Here is a 22,169-nt window from a genome sequence, read left to right on the forward strand (position 1 = left end):
CCAATATACGCCGAAAAATACTGTAAAAGCACTTTTGATAGTTTTCAGTATTTGTATACCACAAAGTATATAATACCGAAAGTTTTGAACTTTTCCATTAATTTTGTGACCAATTTTACCCGTCAACTTTTTTAATTTACGAATGGTTTATTAGATCGTACATTTTACTTTTGGCAATGTGTCGTTAAATAAGGCATTAATTAATAAGTACACTTGGAATTGAGCTGCCACATACGTACATCTCACTTGGTATATACCATTGTCGGACGGCGTACATATATAAATATAAACATTTTTGGAAAAATTAGTTGTCTTTCATCTGACCAGAGTAATTTGCGAAAATGCGATGTCACGCTTTTCAACCAAATAAAGTACCTATTCGATAATATCGATAGGCAAATCGCGAGACCGTGTCTCCGAGGTGGCAGCACTGGATTTTCAGTGCTGGGAAGTGTTCCAACTCGCGAGTGCTGAAAAGTGAAAAACTGCCCAAAAAAAAACTGCGTGTGGAAAACGCTGGGCAGTGCAGCGTTTTCATTTCGATTTTCATGCAATATATTTTTGATTTCAATTGCTAAATATGCCGAGTGTTTCGATCGTGTGAGAGTGAAAGTGGGGAAAAGTGCAAAACGAATTAGCGTAAAATGTTATAAACGGCGAACGGGTGAAGTAGACAAACGTTTGTTCTACTTATCCACATAACGCGCACACGCACACAAACACTCACATACAGTGAGACACACACACACACAAATAGAAAAACACTCGCAAACACACACACGTACACATACGCGCGTCAACAGCTGCCGCTGCCTGCCTCGCCTGTCACTGTTGGTGGTGTGGTGGTCTGGTCCCCGCAGCACTCAAAATGTCGGACATTAAGTAAGTCGAAGTTTTTGTGAAAATGCAAAATAATTGTGCAAATATAAGTCAGTATATTAGTGCGACGCACCAAATGGTTGCAAAAGAAAAAGAAAAAGAAATGCATCAAACTGCAAGTGAAACGTCGTACAGCATTTAGAATATGTACCTCTAAATATGTGCATACACACACACACATAAAATCGTGTAATACACACTTACATATTTTCAAGGCATTTGCAAGAGATTGTGTGTGTGTGTGTGTGTGTGTAGGTGAAGGAACCCAACAGCTTTTGGCAGTGGTGAAAACGCAATAGAAAACAACATGGCTCTGGCACCACAAAATTTGGGTTACTTCACTTGCCAAAATCACAGTAATATTAAAATATTGATTTTTATACATGTGTAAATGTGAAATGTGTGAAATTCGGATAATTGCACTAATGTTGTTTATTGCACTTGCAGCGACGATTTGCTCAACTATGAACTAGGTTTGGGCGATGACATCGACGATCAGGCGCTTCTTGGCGCCGACGAGGATGAGCTGCTGCTCTCCGATGAAGGTAAGTGAATAAACAATATACTTTTCTTGTACTCAGACTAATCAATGATTTCTTTACCTGTGCACAGAACTGGAAAAAGATGTGACCAGCGAGGTGAAGCTGCAGATGCGTGCCGAGGCCGAGGAATGGGCACAGGAGCAGCTGCGCAAGCACAAGGAACAGCTGGCTGCCGCAGCAGCAGCAGCAAGAATTGCAACGACACAGGAAACGCCAGTTGCCGAGGCAACAACAGCGGCTGCGAATCGCGAAAAGGATTCACCCAGCGCCACAGTGGTAGCTGCTGCTGAGACCACAACGGCGGCGATTGCCAGCGAATCGACAGCGTCGACACAAGTCACAGAATTGGCAGCGGCCACTTCTACAACAAGCACAACGGCGGCAACGTCGGCATCGAGCAGGGGAACAAGCGTTGCTGCTGGATGAGGAGGACGAAGAGGAGATTGCGTCAGGTGGAAAGCAGCGACAGCGATCAACAACAGCAGCAGCAACAGCAGCGAATAGCAAACAAACATCAGCTACGAATAATGGTGGCAGCGATGATATTGCCAGCAGCGAGGTGGAAACCGAAACCGAGGTGGATGCCAGCGATACCGATCTCGAGGGTGGCGGCGGACATTCCTCGCTGCTGACCACGTCGCAGGAGAGTCTCCCCAATGCCAGTTTCACATCGGAGCCGCCGGATCCGCGCGAGGACGATGAGGAGCGTGAGGAACGCACCAATTTCAAAACAGCCAGCGAACGATCTGACAACCACAAACAGCAGCAGCATTCGATGCAGCCACAGTCACTTCCAAGGCGACATCATTCAGGTGAGTTCAGTTCATAAAAATATCTAATATGTAAGGATAGAAAATGCTAAAGAAATTGTGAAATAATTTAAGTCTTAGATGAACTATTGTATATTGCTTTAATGTTCAAAGGAAAGTTCAGATTTAACTTTTATATTGCAATTGTCACGACTGAAAATATTGCAAAATTATGCTCTTAGCCTTAAATATTGCAATGCTTAGGCAATTTTTGAAAGATGCGGAAATATTCTACGCATGAGCATTCAAGTATATGATTCATGAGATTTATTGTAACTACTATTTTTAGTAATGTCTTTAGACCCCCTTAAGGGTGTTTTTCATTGCTTTATATTAAAGAATCAATAGCTAAGAACTTACATATGCCATAAAATAAAGTTTAAGAATATTTATTGTAGTTTATAGTTGGCAATTGAATTGCAGCATTTCTTTTCATATTATTATTTGTAGTTAGGATTATATTTAAGGTTCTTTCCTTGTATTATTTATTTTGGAATCAATAGTTGATAATTAAAAAGATGTTATTGATGTATTTTGTGAACACCAGTAACTCAAACTATAAGTATGAACTATTGCTTTAAATAATATTTGTATATTTAATATAAGCTAAATCCTTTTAATTAACAAAAAGCGTTTCATATTATGTATTACTTAAACATTATATTAAATAGATCGAAAGGCCAAAGAAAGAAGCCAGCGCTAATAAATTTACGCTAGGTTATAAATTTATTTGTCATCTATAATTGAAGAAATGTTATTATTATTATGGAAAATTTGTGCCCAGGGTAATAATAATATATACACATTATTATTATTAATATAATTAATGAAAACAATTCCTTATAGCAATAAGATGAGTCAGAGGGACTAAGGCCTTCAGACTATAATGTTTATAACCGTAGAAAGTATTGAGGAATTCTATTATAAATTAGGTAAACTCAGATAATTGCTAAGTGGAGGGCAACCGAAGATGTAGGTCGTGTTGCAATAGTTGTAATGTACTGAATGGTATATTTTTTTTATCAATATTATAAATATAGTACTACATTTGGTATAATTTTAGTATTTTGGCTTTCAGTCTGGTTCAAATGCAGTACTCTATCAATATACCAAATATATTCTTCAGTATATTTGTAATATTTTTGTTTGTATATTAATTTGGTATATTTGAAGAATAATATCGCAATATAGTATTTTATTAATATACCAAATTTAAGCTCTGCTATATATTTAGTATTTTTGCGGTATATTATTTTGGTATATTTCAAAAGGAATTCCACTTTGCTGTTATTCACAATGGCATCTCGAGTGTGCTCGACTGTAGCATTCCCACTTGTATAACATTTATCTATTTATTTACGTGTTTAATTATTATACAAAAATAATATAATAACTAAAAGAAGTTAGTGCTAGCTACTAAGGCCATCGACTCATAGTACAACACATTTGTCTAAATAATCGCATCGCTTTTCGCTTTGCAGACAAACCTCGCATGTCTGGACCGGGCAACGTGCGCTTCAACAGCAACAACAATCCGAACAGCGGCAGCAACAATCTGAACAACAACAACAATGGCAACAACAAGCGAGGCGGAATGGGAGGAGCGAGGCATCACTTGCTGCGCAGTCCAGGTCCGCCGCATATGTTCAATCCGCAGCGGATGATGGGCGGAGTCGGAGGAGGAGGGGGCGGGATGTCGATGTCCCGCTTCATGCCACCTGGTAATGCTCCCTCCCACTTGGTGGGCGCTATATGCCTGCTGGCCACGCCCCCACCACAGCAGCAACAACAACTGCAACAAGCACAAGCGACACTAACACTGAAAACTGCATTCATTCCAGGCCCATATGCACCACAACCTCCACCACAATCGTCAAATCCCTCACAACAACAACAGCAACAACAACAACAGCAGCAGCAACAACAACAACAGTCGCCATACACAAGCAATCAAACTGGTGGCGTGCCATCATCAGTGTCAGGTCCCATCAGCTCCCCATCCCCGCATCTACACAATCCGCACATGTTGCACCCGCATCACAACAATCCACACAACAACAACAACAACGGGCCGCCAGGACATCTCCTGCCGCATCCGCAACAACAACAGCAGCAGCCACATCCTCAACAACATCCACATGGGCATCCGCATGATCAGGTGCGTGTTGGATTGTTGCAACCCCCGCTACCGTTGCCCCTGCCTTTGGGCTATGGCGCCGCAGCGGCTGCGTATCGGAATGGCGCCTTGCTGGGCCAGGGACCAGGTCCAGGGCATGGTCAGCACCCGTCGCCAGTGACGCCGCATTCGCCGGGCATGCGTCCCCCGCCGCCATATCGCAATGCCCCGCCCGGCTATGGGCCACCGGTGGTGGGTCCTGGCCCTGGTCCCGGACCGGGACAGGGTCCGGGTCCCGGGGGTCCTGGTGGTGGTCCTGGCATGCCACCGGGCTATGAGCCGCATCCGCAGTACATGCGACCGCACAACGGTTGGCGACCGCAGCCGGGCGAGGTGCCCAACACACAGCGCATGCCACGCCCACCGCTGCAGACGCTGCCTCAGCACATGATGCAATCGGGTGGCGGCGTCGGAGGTTACATGAATGGCATGAACATGCGTGCCCCGCTGCCCCAGCACATGCAGCAGCAGCAACAGGTGAATCCTGGCGGTGCACAACAACAACAACAGCAGCAGCAATCAGCGGGCGGAGCAGCGCAGGCAGCTGGACAACAGCAGGCGGCACAACAACAACAACAGCAACAGTCAGCGGGAGCACCTTCAACAGTTCCACGCGGCGTTGTGAGCAAGGTGCTCATCAATCCCAATTTCAAGGGCGGCGTCGAGGCGGCCACCAACAAGTTCATCAAGGAGACGCACTTTGTGCCCGCCATCAACAGCGAGGCGGAGCTGCTGCGTCAGCAGGAGGAGTTCATCAACAAGAATCGCCAGTACTTTGAGAAGCGCACCCAGCGTCGTTCCCCCCTGCCGCCCAGCTCCTCCAATTCGAATGCACAATCCTCCTCATCCTCGTCGTCCACAGCTCAGTTGAGCGAACGGCGACGCAGTCGCAGTCGAAGCCGCTCTCGGGGACGCAGCTATTCGCCCGTGAAGCGTGGCGAGCGAGAACGCGATCGGGACCGGGAGAGGGAACGGGATCGGGAGCGTGAACGCGACCGGGAGCGGGAGAGGGAGCGGGAAAGGGGAGCGAGAACGTGATCGGTATGGCGGCGCAGGTGGAGCAGGAGCCACAACACGTCCAGCTGCGAATCGTGGCTATCGACGTGCGGCCAGCAGAGAGCGTGATGAGAATCGCAGCGGTGGAGCATCAGGAGGAGGAGGCGGAGCAGGAGGCGGAGGTGCCGCAGCGCCAAAGCGACGTCGCAGCGGTTCACCGAGTGCAGCACGGAATCCTTTCTCTGGCGAACCGCGCAATCGCGCCGCCGAGAGCAGCGGAAGCGGAAGTCGAGTCATGGTAAGTTCATCAAATTTCGAACTTCGAACTTGAACTTTCAATTAATGTCTCTCTTTGTTGTTAATGCAGCCCAGCGATGAGGACGAGGAGACGCGCGCCTATCGCCTGGAGATCGAGAAACAGAAGCAGCTGCGCGAGAAGATAATGCGCGACAAGGAGCTGAAACGGCGTCGCGCCGCCGAGGAGAAACTGCACGAGGTGAGTTCTACGATGAAAGGAAGATGTTAAGGAAGTGGAAATATGTAAAGCTGGCTTATTGAGAAATTGATTCTTTGGTGCTAGACGTATGCTTAGATACGTCTGACACAGGAATGGAGTAGTAAGAGTAATAGACTCGTCTTAGACAGAAAAGGAGTAATAGAGTAAAGGAATAATAGATAATAGTTGCAATAGAGTAAAGGAATAACAATAAAGGATTATTCGATAATAGTCGCAATAAAGTAAATGAATAATAATAGTAAAGGAGTAATAGATAATAGTCGCTATAGAATAGAGGAATAATAATAAAGGAGTAATAGAGTAAAGGAATAACAATAAAGGATTAATATAATATAGTCGCAATAGAGAAAAAGAATAATAATAATAAAGGAGTAATAGATAATAGTTGCAATAAAAAAGGATAAAGAGAGTAGGGGAATAATATTAAAGGATTAATAGATGATAGTCGCAATAAAGTAAAAGGTAATGATAATAATATAGGAGTAATAGATAATAGTTACAATATGTAGAGTGAATAAATAATAATAGTAAAGAAGAAACGGATAATAGCTGCAATAGAATAAAGGAATAATAATTAAAGATTAGTAGATAATAGTCGTAATAGAGTAAAGAAATAACCATAGAGGAGTGATAGTCATAAATGTAACAGATGTGGAGGCTAGTCGATAGACCCCATAAGTATCGATTGGCATTAGCAAGTCCATAGGCACTAAGCAATCGGTATCGTTCGTGATCAGTAGTAGATCATCAGAAGAAACAGTCGCAAGTCGTGTGAAGTAGATCATCAGTCGTAAAAAGCGTAGAAAGCAGTATTATTTAGGTGTAATCAAACTGTGCTATCCCACATATTATCAAATAAACACATATTAAATAATCAAGGGCTATTTATATAGCCAACTTTACATAAATACACCTAGAAGATGCTGTGCCATCTTGTTCTTCCGTTAAAGCTCCAATTTATTTTAAATTCTATACAATCTTGATCAAATGAGTATTCTGTTGCCAATAACAAAGCAGTTTAAGCTAAATTGAACCATGTTTATAGCAAAACATAATAAAGGAGTTATAGATAATAGTCATAAATACAACTAGAACTTGCTTAAGATCCTGTAGCAATTTTGTCTGTTGTGAATGTTTCAATTTATTTTAGTTTCTACAATATGTCTTCTTTATAAAATTAGTATTCTGTTGCAAATAGGAAGACAGCTTAAACTATGTTAATTATAAGTTGGGCCAACAAAACATAGTAAAAGATATCCACACAACTATAAGCATTATTTATTATTTTAATATGTTCAACACAAGTTAATGTAGTTTTAGAACTTAAAGAATTAACTTTTTTTTTTCAATACAAAAAAAATGTGTTAAAAATAAGTGTAATATAAATTAAACAACTAGAATATAAAACGTTGAACTTTAGAGCGTTAACCTTAAAGTTGTTTAGTGTAGGACAGCTCGAAGGCTATCAGCATTATTTACTATTTGGTAATATGTTCAAAAGTGAATTAGTGCTGAAAGAATTAACTTCTTTTTTTTTTTTCAATACAAAAAATGTGTTAAAAGTAAGTGTAATATAAATTATACAACTTGACATAGTCTTTTATGTTCACAGACTATATCAAATTGTATAATTTAATTTTAGAGAGTGTTAACCTTAAAGCTTCATAGTGTACACCTCGAAGACGTTCGAGAACTCAGAACTCTTCTCTCACTTCACACGCTAATTTGATCTTGGTGTTGGTATTGCAGGAGAAGCGCGCCGAACAGCACAGCCCAGATCCAGAGAATGCAGTTGGAGGTGGAGGTGGAGGAGGAGGATCGGCGCCTGGCAGCGCACAAAAACAGCAGCAGCAGCAACGTCCAGGAATGGGCAATGAGCGCAAAGTGATCTCGCTGAAGCGACGCGACGACGATGCACGCGGCGGAGGCGGAGGCGGTGGCAGACAACAGCAGCAGCATCAACAGCAACAACAACAACAACAGTTGCAATCGGGAGCTGGAGTTGGACGCAAGCAGCTGACGGCGGCAAAGATTGCGCCCGAGGCGAAGCGAAGCATCACCGAACACTTGGCGCCGTCCAGCAAGCATCATCAGCAAATGTCGGGAAGAGCCGCAGGCGGCACACCGCCCACAAGCAGCAGCAGCAGTGGAGGAGCAGGAGGAGGAGCGGGAAGTGGCGGTGGCGGTGGTGTAAAGGGGCGAGACATGGGCCTGTTGCGTTTGGGCACGCCCAGCGACGATGAAGTGGAGCTGGACTACGATGACGATGATCTGCTGCTGGACGAGGAGGATCGTTTGCTGGCCACGCCCTCACCACCGCCCCCACAACCGCAAACGCAATCGCGAGCCGCCAAACGCTCAGCGACACCCGAGTTGCTTGTGGTGAAGCGCAATCACAAAATCGTGCGAGGCGCTGGCTCCGCATCAACAGTTGCTTCAGGCGGTGGCGGAGGAGGAGCTGCAGCCGGTGTCACTTTTGCGCCTGGCCAGCGACGTGTTGTCCTCAAGTCCACCAGCAATGGCAGTGGAAGCAGCTCTGGAGGTGGCAACGACTTTTCACATGGCAGGCAACGGGATCGTCGTCAGCGTGAGGAGCAGTTGATGCAGCGCAAGAGCAGCAGCAGTGGAGGAGGCGGTGGCGGAGCAGGTGGCATTTTTGATCGTTTGGAGAAGCGTCAGGCGAGCTCTGCAGGTGGCAGCGGAGGAGGAGGAGGAGGCAACAAGCAGCGCAGCAAAGCACCGGCGCGAATTGTGTTAAAGCACGATTAAAACAAACAAAAAAAAGTCAAGTTGTAATCCTTAAGAGATATATATATATACATATATATATATATATATATATATATATATATAAACCATAATCAAGTATAAAACTAATCCGAGTGTATTATAAACTTATGTAGATGCAGCCCAGCTTTGGAGGCTTTGCTCGCCCTCCCCCCCCAAAAAAAAACAACAGACACATTTATATTTAGTAGTAATAATATCAATCTATAATCTATATATATATTATGTTTTGACTAGTGTTAGGCTTAAGCAGTAAACAGATTCAGAAAGCGAAGAAGTAGAAGGAGAACAGATTTAGGATTAAGCAGGACAAATCTGTTTGATTACAATTCAATAATCTTAAGATCTAAATACAAAATATATATACATATATATATTATATAACCACATTTATGATTATTTTAAGCTTTACAGTTAAGTGTACAAAACTAAAAACACACAATTTAGCAGTAAGTCGCATCTCTCTAAACTACACCCACACACACACACACATATATATATATATATATATATATATTACTCGATTCATATTAACTTTTTGATATACCCGCTATCTATAAGGTGAAATATTTTTGTAACTTGCCTGCGGCGAATTTATGTAACAGGCAAATGCAGGCAACTCCGATCCGTGTCCGTCTGTCTGGTATATTTTAGTATTTTTACGGTATAAGCATAATACCGCCCTGAGTAGCGGGTATCTCAAAGTCGAGTACATTCGATTACAGCTTTTTTTTAGTTTTTTTTTTTTTTTCCAAAATATCTCAAAGAATCGCAACTACCACAAACTTGTATTTGTATTTGTAGTTAACTTTAACTAGAACTATTCAAGTATATATATATCTTTATATTAATGTGAAGGCGCTTTAAGCGTCTCTCAACACACACACACACACACATGCTTGACTCTTTAGTTGCATGCACATGAATTAAACGTAACCATAAGATTACTATATAAAAATAATATCTACATAACAATTACCGTATATATGTATATTGAGATATATAAATCTAGTCTTAAGAGTCGCGTATTGATTTCGATTTTGACTAGACGCAACAGGCGAATATTATTACCACATAAATTTTTGTTTAGTTTTTCTTTCCCCAATTTTATTTTATTTTTTTCGGATAAATTCAATTACGCAAGAAATGTCGAATTGTGTTTTTTAAAAGTGTTACAAAAAAAAAAACTTACATTATTGTGTCCGTCTATATGTTCAAATCCTCCACAATTTTTTGTGTTTTTTTGTTTGTGGCCTACCTAAACAAAAGAAAATTAAAACAAAAAAAAACTAACTAACGTAAAGAAAAAAGAAAAGAAAAAAAATATATGTGTCTTCTGATGGGAAACACAAAGAAGCAATACCATAATGGCCTGTTAAACGATAGCAAATAATCCCCAAATAGAACAGCAAATAAACGCAGTTTCTTTCCCAGAATATATCCAAAAAAACAAAAGAAATATCTAGATTGTAGTATTAACTGTACATATACTACAGACATACATACATATAAAAAAATATAGTGAGACATCTACTTATATATATATGAATATATTTATAGATATAATACTTATCAAGCCATAAACAAAATTACACATTACAATAGTTCATATAGGACCATTTTGACAACAACAACAAACAACAAAAGAAACTTAAATTAAAACACAGATTTATTTATACAATAATTGTAATACGCAAACAAAACTTACATTAATCCAGAGTTTTAGCTTGTAACGAGAGATTTAAGTAGAGGAAAAGCGAGAAAGAAAAAAAGAAAACAGAAACTATGAGAAGAAATCCCAAATTTGATAAGAAGAGAAATGTTTGTATGCTTTTTTTTTTAAGTTAAGCAACGTTGATGTCGTTGATGTTCAGATACTTCTACACACGTATATAAATCTTAAATATGGTATACAAATATCATATATATATATATATATAAATATCTATTAATTATGGACTAATAAAAACGAAAGTATATTGCATATATATATAATATACCTATTAACTACAACAATCATTGTACTGTATATAAATCGACTTAACAACAAAACAAAAAAAAAATGCGAAACAAGAAACCTAAAATAATAGTAACGAGTAAACACACAAAGTAACGAGTGACGAGAACAAACGCGTTTGCTCGTTGCAACAACAACAACAAGAACAACATCCAAAACGAGTCTGTGATTAATTTTTATATTTCGAATTATGAATTATGCATTATGTTCACCACGATTATGATTATGATTACAAAAAACTTAGCATCCATTTGCCTCTTAGTTATAATTGTTTCCCCCCTCAACACACACAAACACACAATTACTTTTATTATTTGATAAGTCAAACAACTGCAGTTAGTTACTAAGCACCTCAACACACACACACACACACGCATATTTTCCCTATCTATATACGATATGATATATTATGTGTTGTTCCATAGTTGAAAACTTTCCAAGTGCACACATAAATGTGATATGACAAACAAACAACAAAAAAAAGAACGAAAAGAAAAAAACGTTAAGAAGAATTAAGCAAAGCAAATCTAGTTGATATTATGTGTAAGTAGAACTAATAATTTATTAATTTTGTCGACTTTAGTTTTTGTGTTGGCAACATGCAACATAACCTCACTTCGACTATTGTAAATCAGACAACCCGTGTTTATCTTATTTTTTTAATTGTATTCAATTCTCGATTTCGTTTTCGATTTGTTTTTGCTTCTTTCCCCTTGCCTATATGTGTATAAGAGAACAACAAACTGATATTCGATTCGATATTTATAATTTAAGCATATTAACTATATATATATTCATACTCAATATAGATTTACTCTATATATATATATATTTGAAGTCTACGAGCTATGTAGATGCTAGTCTAGCCTTATAACGATTTATTTAATTTTTGTTATCTTTTGTAACTTGCATTTCTTTTACATTTGATGTATCATCCTCTCCTCTCCTCCCCTTTCCCCTTAATTCCTTTCCCCCCTCATTTGACTATCTTAATTGTACGTAACTTTAACCTAGAAATTAAACAGAGAAAATTAAGATAGCAGCAGCTTTGCGTCTCTTTCGCACTGCTGGCTGTTGTCGTTGGCCTCTATCGCTTAGCCACTCTCTTCTATGTGACTATCTATCTATCTCTTTCGCAATCGCGCAGCTGCCATTAAGTTAATTTTAGTGTATTTCTACTATTACAACAACTAGAACAACAACAACAACATCCCCCGTCTAAATTTTCTTTCAGCACAAAATTCTGTACAAAATGCCATGATGAAAAAATGAATAACAAACGTACAAAAAGAAAAGACAAAAACTAAAAAAAAAAAAAACGAAACCAAAAAAGATATTGCAAATGAAAGAAAAGTTAATTAGCTAAAGAAAAGAAGAAAAAAAAAACAAAATATACTACTATCAATAACTTACTTAATATAACTAACTAAAAAACAAAACAAAAAACTAGTTCAAATTTGAGCGCCGCCATGCGATAAAAAAAAGGACAACACGCGGCCCTTGATAAGCAGATGAAGACTTGAATAAAAAAACTGATATATACAAAAACACTGATATACACGCCCACATTCGTCGTTCCGCCCTCCCTCCGCCCCTTCCAGCCGCACACACGTGTTGTTCCCCCTCTATATACACATACATATAATTTATATATATGTTTGTGTGTATATGGTGTGTGCACATGTGTGTGTGTGTGAGTGAGTGTGTGTGTGTGTGGTTGCATGTGAGCGTGTATATGTATATTTTTTACAGCATTCAATTAAGAAAGCTCACGTCTTTTTATTTTATCGGGCGGGGAAAAAGGGGAAAATAACATACTTTGAACTCTGAATTATACAAATATTAACAACATTTATCAATGGAGAACACATTTTATTCTACATTTATACCCGCTACCCATAGGGTAGAAGGGTATTATAACTTTGTGCCGGCAGGAAATGTATGTAACAGCTAAAAGGAGGCATCTCCGACCCTATAAAGTATATATATTCTTGATCAGCGTCAACAGCCGAGACGATCTAGCCATGTCCGTCTGTCCATATGAAACACTGGATCTCAGAGACTATAAGAGATAGAGCAATCTTTTGTTTTCGACGGCATTTGTTATGTTTGCACGCAGATCAAGTTTGTTTCAAATTTTTTGCCAAGCGTAATTTTAAAGCTAAAGTTGCGATTTTGGTATATATAATAACTACTATAGTAGTTATGATTCCTGAAAATTTGGTTGCGATCAGATAAAAATTGTCGAAGTTATTAAAGAAATACTTTTGTATGGGCAAAAACGCCTACTTACTGGGGGTCTTAGTTACTTTGTCTGACAATCTGGTATATTGTGCCGTTTATGGTATATTTTGAATGCGGTACTATGTCGATATACCAAATATACCATTTGGTATATGTTTAGTATTTTTTGCAGTATATTCGGTATATTTTGAGAAAATACCGCAAAATATATTTCTTTTATTCAAAATGGGTAGCGGGCATCTCACAGTCGAGTACACTCGACTGTAGCTTTTTTTTTACTTGTTTTAATTTAAAATTAATTTCTTTATAAAGCTGAATTGATTTTAAAATTAATTGAATTGCAGACACAACATTTTAGGACTAAAAAGTCGCCAAAAGTAAGGCATAAAAGTAGCTTATTATAAAATTTGCGTTACCTTAATGCGCCCCTCTCTGCGCTTCTCAAAATAGTTTTCTGCTTCTATAGAAAGTTCTAATGACTGTTGGCATAATTTTTAATATATTAATTAGCATAATACTTAACAGAGCCAGTTGAGATGACACTTACATTACGTATACGTAATTTGGTTGGTTTTATTTCATCCGAAATGAGACTTGTCGTTGCATTGCTGTGATATCCATTGTGCCGCAAAAGAGTTATGATCGCTGCGATCTTGACATTGATGCCCCTAAACAGTAACAGAAACATCAACACAGACTCCGTCTCGATCAGAGTGACAAGAAGACAATGCTATCACAATTTATGCTCAGCTCTCGCTCTTCACATCCCACAACAACAACAACAAGTCAGCAAATCGGGTTGCATTACAATGTGGCAAAAGGCGCAACGGCATGACAAAAGATTTATGAAAATGTCATACTTATGTCGCAGCTCTCTTAACCCCACCAAATATACATTTGAGACAATCCCCGTCCATTGTTCTCTCTCTCTCTCTCTCTTTCTCTCGCTCGCTCGCTCGTCTCGATCATTTCAAAATTTGCTCAAGTGACTAATTGAAGGGGTAGATCGATAGTTACCGGCATGTTGAGATGAAGCATATTGACGCTATACTAGAAACAGGTCGCATGAGTCGACCTGTATACTCTGTAGATAGGTAGCATATGGGGTAGTAAGGAGTTGAGATTGAAGTTAAACTTCAACTCTGAATTTGATGCTAATTAACTATTAAATACAGCATTAATAATATTTTAATACAAATTTGTTGGTATTTATAGTAAATTATTTCACTTAAAGGTACAAAGAATGTATGACTATGATTTTAAGTCCTCCAGATCTTTAGCTTATTTTTGAGAAGCGCTGAGAGAGTCGCTTTAGTATAATGAAGATTTCGTAATAAAGTAGTGAAAACAGAAATACATTGAAAAGAAAGAAAGAAATAAATACATAGAAGTAGTAAGCTTTTTGGAAAGCACAGATAAAGGCGCTTCAACTTAATATATTTTAAATTAGACTAATTTTATGCTATGAAGGTGCAGAAAATTCTGCGAACAGTCATTAAGACTTTCCATAGAAGTAGAATAACTTTTTTTGAGAAGCGTAGAGAGAGGCGTTTTAGTACAAAAGAGATTTTATAATAAAATATTTTTTTATGCCATTCGATGGTTCAGAAAATTATATGAACAGTCATTCCCTAGTAAGAGAAAACGGTTCTGAGAATCGCATTAAGACTTTCCATAGAAGTAGCAAAGTTTTTTTGAGAAGCGTAGAGAAAGGTGTATTAGTATTAGAGCCTTTTTGAGAATCGCGTAGCAAAGGCACTTCAAACTTTTTTTCAATGAAGGTGTGGAAAATTCCGCAAGCAGTCATTAGGACTTTCCATAGGCAGTAGAAAGGCAGTGAATTTCAATTAAAGTTTAGCTACAGGGTAGTGACAAGTCAAGCATACTCCAGGGCTCATATGAAATGCAATTTGCGGTAGCAACGCGATCAGCTCGAAGGCGTACCTCAGCTGCCAAAGGGGGCGTGGCACGTGGCTAATTCTATTGACAGCAGAAAACAAAACATTCGAAATACACACAAGCCAATATTTATGTGAGTTTTGCTTGAAATTGATTTTATTTTCGGAATATATTTTCAATTGTTGTTGTCGTTGTTGTTGTGGCAATTGTTGTTGCAAATGCTGTTGCAAATGCTGTGTGGCAATCTCAGGGCCAAGTCCAAGTGTGTGACTTCTGGCTGGGATCTTTTCTGGGGGCTTTCGCACAAGAATTATGCCCACATTAAATGGATAATTGTGTGAGAAGCAACTGCAACTGCACTCGACTCTTTTTTTCTTTTTTCTCTTTGTTTTTTTTTTTGTTATTTTTTGTTCTTTCTGCAATTATGCAAAGTGCAAGTTCAACGCCAAGCGGCAAGGCAAACTCAAAGGCAAGACTCAAACTCAAACCCAACCCAAAGCCAAGCCAAGCCATGATTATATTTTCATAGATTTTCCATATAATTTTCCTCCGCTTTGTTTCAAGCTTCTCTTGTCTCTCCGCTTCATTTGCGGCTTTAGCTTCGTTTTGCTCAATTTGAAAAATTATAATTAAAATCGGTTTGTAAATTATAATTGAGGGGCGTGTGAAATGTGACAGCAACAACATGAGCTAATATCAAAGCTGTTGTTGTTGTTGTTGTTTTTGTTCGTGATTTGCCTGTTGAATTAGAACAACGCAATTGTTGTTCACTTGTTCACTTCGCTTGTTGTTCGCCTGTTTAGTCAGACAACGAGGCGGGGAGGGCCGGGGCCACGCCCTAAATCGCCAACTTTTGCCAGCCCAAAACAAAGATGGGCCTAAATACTTGGTCTACTCTACTCTATTGGCCAACTAACGGTACCACAACCAGCTGATACACTGCGAGAAATTGATCACACCTCAAAACTCATTTAATATTAATCGCTATTTCAGTTGATCTGACTATATATACATCTGTAGAAATTATTCTAAATAAATAATAATCTTCATTAAAGCATCAAAACAAGACTTAAGATACCCGCTACCCCGTAAAATAAAATATATCAAAATAATATACCACAATATACTAAAAAATTACCAAATGGTATATTTGGTATACTGATATAGTTCTACATTAAAAATATACCATAGATTACAAAATATACTAAGTTAGTAAGCCGAAAAAATACTGAAAATTTACCAAAGTCTATATTTGGTATATTGATATAGTACTACATTCAAATTATACCGTAATAATATACAAATAAAACACTTAAAATATACCAAATGGTTTATTGTGTATATTGATATTGTAGTATATTCAAAATATACCATAAAGTGCACAATTCCCATACAAAACTATTTCTTTATACATAGAAAAATTGTCGAAGTTAATCAATACTTTTGTATGGGCAAAAACGTCTTCTTACATACTTAGTTACTTTAGTTTCTTTTACTGACAATCTTGTATATTTTGCACTCTATGGTATATTTTGAATGAAGTAATATGTGAATATACCAAATACACCCTTTTGGTATATTTTGTACTCAGTGGTATATTTTAATATAGTACTGCATAAATATACCAAATATAACATTTAGTATTTTTTAGTATATTATTTTGGTATATTTTAAATTTAATACTTTTATTTAAAAGCGGGTATTTCTTACAATTTTATAATAATATAATGAGGTTTGGTCCAAATTAGTTTTTCCCTGTGTTGTTATAGTAATCTATTCTTTACATTCATCTAACATGAATTTTCACGCTGAAAGCAATTTGATACTTATCAAAATAAATTTATGAGTAACCTTTGGAGTATTTGTTGTTTAAATTAAACTCAATTCTAAATGCAGATTTTTAATAAAAGTTTTTACAATCCAAATAAAATTTCACATATCTTGATAGTAATTATTAATTAAAAAATATATTTTATACCATTAACCTCTTACAAACTGCTTCAAAGAAAAACCTAATTTTATAACAAAAACTAAACTTAAAATTATGATAGGCATAGGCCACAGCAATCTGCATTCTTTTTTCCTTAAATTCAATTAGTATTTACTAATAGATTTAGTATAATAAATAAATATAGATTATTTATTTCATTCATAATTTTCTCGCTAAAAGAGGTTTTAAAACTTCTCCGTTGACTTTTAACTATTTCTTAGCTATAATGCAATTTAACTAAATTAAAATTTATTAATATATTATTATGAATAATGAATAATAATAAGTTAAAACTTAAGTCAATCAATAGTTTTCAACTTCCGCTTGCCAATTTCTGTCAGTGTTTGCCGCAGACCCAATTTTGAATTCCCGAAAATGTATCTAGATACATTTGTATCTTTTGCGACCTGCACAAGTTGTGTGTGTAGAAATCGAAGAAGTCTAAATGAGTGAACGCACATTGTTATCGCTGCGCACTTGTGAAAAGTGTTAACTTGACTTGACTTGGCTTGACAACACGAAAGATGGCTAAAAGTTGTGTGTGTTGGCTTTTGGCCAAGTTGTCGCGTTGTCGCTGTTGCGGCCCTGGGATGCGCTGTGATTTTTTCTCTCTTTCTCAAGACAGACAATGATTCTTTAGCCGCATAATTTCTTGAGCACACACACACGCACACGGCATCACGGGGCGTATACGCAATGTGTGCGCAAAGTGAAATAACAAACGTGAGTTGCAAATGCATTTTGTAATCTTTAATTTTGAAATGTTCATGTTACAAAAATCGAATATAAATGAATGTTACTAAAAATGCTATTTCTCGATTAAAAAGTTAATTTTATAAAATTATAAATGCAGTCAAAGTGCAAATAAAAGGATTTTAAACTTTAAGGCTTTAAATTTCTATACTTCTTCTTGCATAGTAAATTTGTTGCCATATTCCTAGCTGGCAATAATAAAATTCCCCTAACTTTTAACCAATAATCTGCCAACTAAACGCAATAAGTATTTATGACAATTGCGCGCATTGTTTTCATCTTGCAAGATATTTTGCAATAAAAAAAAGAGTTGCCTCAAAAAATCAAATTGCAAAAATAAATATAAATAAGCTAGATAAGTTGTTGAAAAGTGAAAATCACGAAAACTGAATCACTCACAAAAGTATATCGCGTATCCGTTTAGAGTAGTTATTGCTGTTATTGTTTCATTTTATGTTGGGCAATTAGTTTAGCCAGGGTCAAGTTAATGATTCAATTAGCATTTGTCATCCGACTCGACTTACGTCTTACGGCTGAAGTTGGTAATTGTCGTAGATCGTGGGAATATTGATAATGCCAGCAAACAAGTCAGTTAGTCAGTTACGAACTCAAACTCAACCTCAACATCAACATCAAACTCAAACTCAAATCTAAATATGTGCTTGAGATGTGTGTCGATCAACAGCAATAGATCAGCGTCAAAACTCAAATCGAAATCGAAAGATTGCGATATTTATCTAGATAAATTGAGAATGCGAGTGAAATATGAGAAATGTTGAGATATATTCAACTGAATGGGGGAAGTAGAAGAAAAGGAAATTGAAAGTCAACAAATTATTTCATTATATTACAAACTAAATAAAGATCTGCAAAAAGGAAGCAAAATATGTAAATAAATATTTACTATGAATTTGTGTAAAAGTATGTATAGAAATAAACATGTATGAGCAAAAAATAAATATTTATAGAAATTGAATATTGGTAAAGTAAAAAGTTCATAGTCGAATCAGTATTTATACCCGCTACCCATAGGGTAGAAGGGTATTATAACTTTGTGCCGGCAGGAAATGTATGTAACAGCTAGAAGGAGGCATCTCCGACCCTATAAAGTATATATATTCTTGATCAGCGTCAACACCCGAGTCGATCTAGCCATGTCCGTCTGTGTGTCTGTCCGTCTGTATGAACACCTAGATCTCAGAGACTATAAGAGATAGAGCTATAATTTTTCGACATTAAATGTAACATATGTAACAGGTAGAAGGACGCATCTCTGGCCCCTATATATTCATGATCATCGTCAATAGCCGAATCGGAAATTGTAGAAGTTATTTAAGAAAAACTTTTGTGTGGGCAAAAACTTCTACTTGGCTGATAATCTGGTAAATTCTAATACTCTATGGCATATTGTGTATTTTATAGTATATTTTGAACATTTTACCATATCAATATTATAGATATAGTACTAAATTTTGGTATATTTTATATTTTTTTGCGGTATACTGATGGTATTTTTTACTTTGCTTTCTTACTTGTTTACTATTATTACTGTATTACTTTCGTTACATGTAATTTGTATTATTTTAATACTTAATACTTTAATACTCATATCTTTACCTATTTAGTTATATTTATTATTGTTATTTGTATTTTATTGTATTTATATTATTGTTACTGTTTTCACTTTAATTAATCACAGTACCACTTTTTTTATGATTTCAATGATAATAACATTTATTTTATTATAAGTGTTATTTTTTGAATATTTTTACTGTTTTTACTTTAATCTACTAATTTTACTATTATTTTCATGATAATAACATTTCCATATATTTATTTTATGATAATTCTTATTTGTATTCATTACGATTTCAATGATAATAACAGCTCTTCATATATTTATTTTAGTATATTTTTTATTTTCTTAATAATATAATATTATTGTTTTTTTCTTTAATCAATTAAGTTAATCATATATTATTATTATTTTTTATAATATTTCTTTTTATTATTATGTTTTTTTCTTATTTATTATTTCAATGATAATAACTTCTCTTTATAGGCTTCCCCTCTGGTCAACTGTGACAGATTTCTTGTGGCCAAACCGAACCCCCCAAAAACTAAAAAAAAACCCAACATTGTTTCCTAGGCCAATTTAGTTGACCGCAACGCTTCAGATTTGTTGTTGACTTGTTGCTTGTTATGTGTGTGTGGCTCGTGGCATGTGTCATAGAAGTCTACCGCTCTTAACTCACTCTCTGTCTCTCTCTCTCTCTCTGTCTCCCTCTCTCTCTCTCTCTGTTAGTTTCTCACTCTCTGCGATCGTCTCGCGTGTGTATAAAAGCAACTGTCGATGGGCAGCCAGAGCATTAGACAACTGTCAGTTGACGCGTGCGCAGCAGCAGCAAGAAAGAGAGAGAAAGAGAGCAAGAGAGTCGACTCCAAGTGTAGCATCCAGTTAAATCCACATCCAAGCGGCCACCACATGAAGTGCTTTGTAAGCTGCGCCAGGACATCAAATCAAATGTGGATTAATCCTCTTTCTACTTTCTGCTTTCGCAGTTCGTTTTTCTTTCGGCCACGTTGCTGGCGAGTTGCCAAATGACATCGGCAGCGACGCAGGATCAGGAGCAGGTTGCTTCGACACCTGAGGCGTCGGCTGATCAACTGAGCGCCGCCAGCAATTATGCGCCGCTGCAGGAGAAGAAACAAGAGAAGCGCTATGTCGGTGGATACGGTGGTTACGCTGGCTACGGCGCTGGAGCCGGCTACGGAGCTGGCTACGGCAACACTTACGGCGGATACGGCAGCAACTACGGCGCCTACGGCGGATACGGATCTGCCCTTGGCACTCCAGGCTACGGCACAGGAGTCGACAGCTACTACAATCCCTACGGCGCACGCGGTTATGGTCTAGGTAAGTTTATATAGTTATATAGTTATATTCACATCGATCTGAATGAACAGCTGAAGGAATTCCCAAGCACATTCAGCTAAAAGGTATATTAAGCTATCTTCGACTTTCTCTGCCTCATAAACACATTCGAAATCTTTGAGATTTTAACATTTTTTTTTTCTACTTTTTCCGACTTTCTATGAATCGTAATTCTTCAAGTATATATACACATAAGAGCAATAACTTTCTTTGAAAATTTCAATGCGATTGAAGAAACACATTCGATATCTTTGAGGTTTTACTATATTTACTTTTTTCGACTTTCTATGAAATGCAAAGATCGTAATTTTCCAAGTATACTTAAGCACACTCATAACAGCAAAATCATTCCTATAGAATTATGAAAATTGCTATACGATTTCATAAAATACTTAACTAAAATTACATTTTTATTGCATTCTGAAAATTAAGTTACGATATAAAAAGAATTACAAAAATTACTTCGAGAATGCAATATGAGTTGCTAAATATGTAAAATGTATTCAACCAAAAATTCTACAGGTCAAAACAAAAAAAGTTATAGTATAAGCACAAATAATAATATTTCCGACACTTTACAACAATCACATTTTTTTTACCAAGATGGCATTTTAAATTTCTCCTTCATTTTTTTTTCTAAAATTTTCTATAATAACGCAATCTATGTGAATCTTAAAAATTTCATGACGATTGTAGCTCACTTAAAATTAAATTCATAGATTACCAATTATTTATCTGACTAAGATTGAGTCAAAATATAATTTTAAAGGGAGTTTTTTTTAAATTATATATATTTTTTTTCTGCTATTTTCTTCCATTACCGATAATCGTAATTTTTTAAATTTTAAGCCTCCATAATTCTTTACAATTTCAATCGCAATCGCAAACTTTAAATTTATTCTCAAAAATATTTAAGCCAGTATCCAGAATCAATTATATAATTTTCCACTTAATTTTTAATGCTGTCAGGTCTCTCACAGTCGAGCAGACGCAAATCTGTTGCGCTTGCCCACTTCTTACTTGTAGTTCTACTCCACAGATGGCGCTGCTGGCTGTTGCCAAAGCCCACTTCTTACTTGCACTTATAATTACAACTATCACTCCACAGATGGCGCTGCTGGCCATGGCCAAAACCCCTCACAGCTTCCTCGTCTAATTGCAACTTCTACTCCACAGATGGCGCTGCTGGCTATGGCGGCTATGGCTCCGCCTTGGGCTACGGCTCATCCGCCTTGGGCGGCTACGGCTCCTCGCTGGGCGGCTATGGCTCGACGCTGGGCGCCGGCGGCTACTATGGCAGCGGCTACAACTCGAATCCCTATGCGCTGTCCTACTACAATTCGCGTCTGGGCGGCGCTGGCACCGGATATCCCTACTACAACACACGCTTTGGCGCCGGCGGCTATCCGTCGAGCTATTACAGCAGCAACTACGGCAACAGCGTTGTGGGCGGCGGTCTGGGGGCGTTGGGCGGTGTGCCGCCTTTGGGCGCCGGCGCCGCTGGCTACAATTATGGATCCGGCATCTCGGGCACCGTCTACTAGGCCACAATGGATCCGATCCGATTGATCATTCATTCATCACATCGCGCGCGTTGGACACATTTTTTAAGCTTAGTGCAATTT

At 37.7% G+C, this 22,169-nt stretch overlaps 2 protein-coding genes across 2 annotated transcripts; both read left to right on the forward strand.

Annotated features, from left to right (window-relative positions):
* The first annotated feature begins 449 nt into the window (after positions 1-449).
* Positions 450-12,136, forward strand: LOC132797203 (neurogenic protein mastermind). The gene is given in 9 exon segments (XM_060808773.1): positions 450-882; positions 1,327-1,424; positions 1,492-1,835; positions 1,837-2,233; positions 3,712-3,951; positions 4,072-5,429; positions 5,431-5,700; positions 5,770-5,898; positions 7,669-12,136. Coding segments are annotated over 9 exon segments (3,870 nt in total). The 5' UTR covers positions 450-868; the 3' UTR covers positions 8,689-12,136.
* A 7,826-nt stretch (positions 12,137-19,962) lies between these two features.
* LOC132796618 (uncharacterized) lies at positions 19,963-22,153 on the forward strand. The gene is made up of 3 exons (XM_060807860.1): positions 19,963-20,106; positions 20,172-20,526; positions 21,721-22,153. The coding sequence occupies exons 1-3, from the start codon at positions 19,963-19,965 to the stop codon at positions 22,086-22,088; spliced, it is 867 nt and encodes a 288-aa protein (XP_060663843.1). The 3' UTR covers positions 22,089-22,153.
* The last annotated feature ends 16 nt before the right edge of the window (positions 22,154-22,169 follow it).

The sequence above is a fragment of the Drosophila nasuta genome, chromosome X (assembly GCF_023558535.2).
Source record: "Drosophila nasuta strain 15112-1781.00 chromosome X, ASM2355853v1, whole genome shotgun sequence".
Classification (NCBI taxonomy): domain Eukaryota; kingdom Metazoa; phylum Arthropoda; class Insecta; order Diptera; family Drosophilidae; genus Drosophila; species Drosophila nasuta.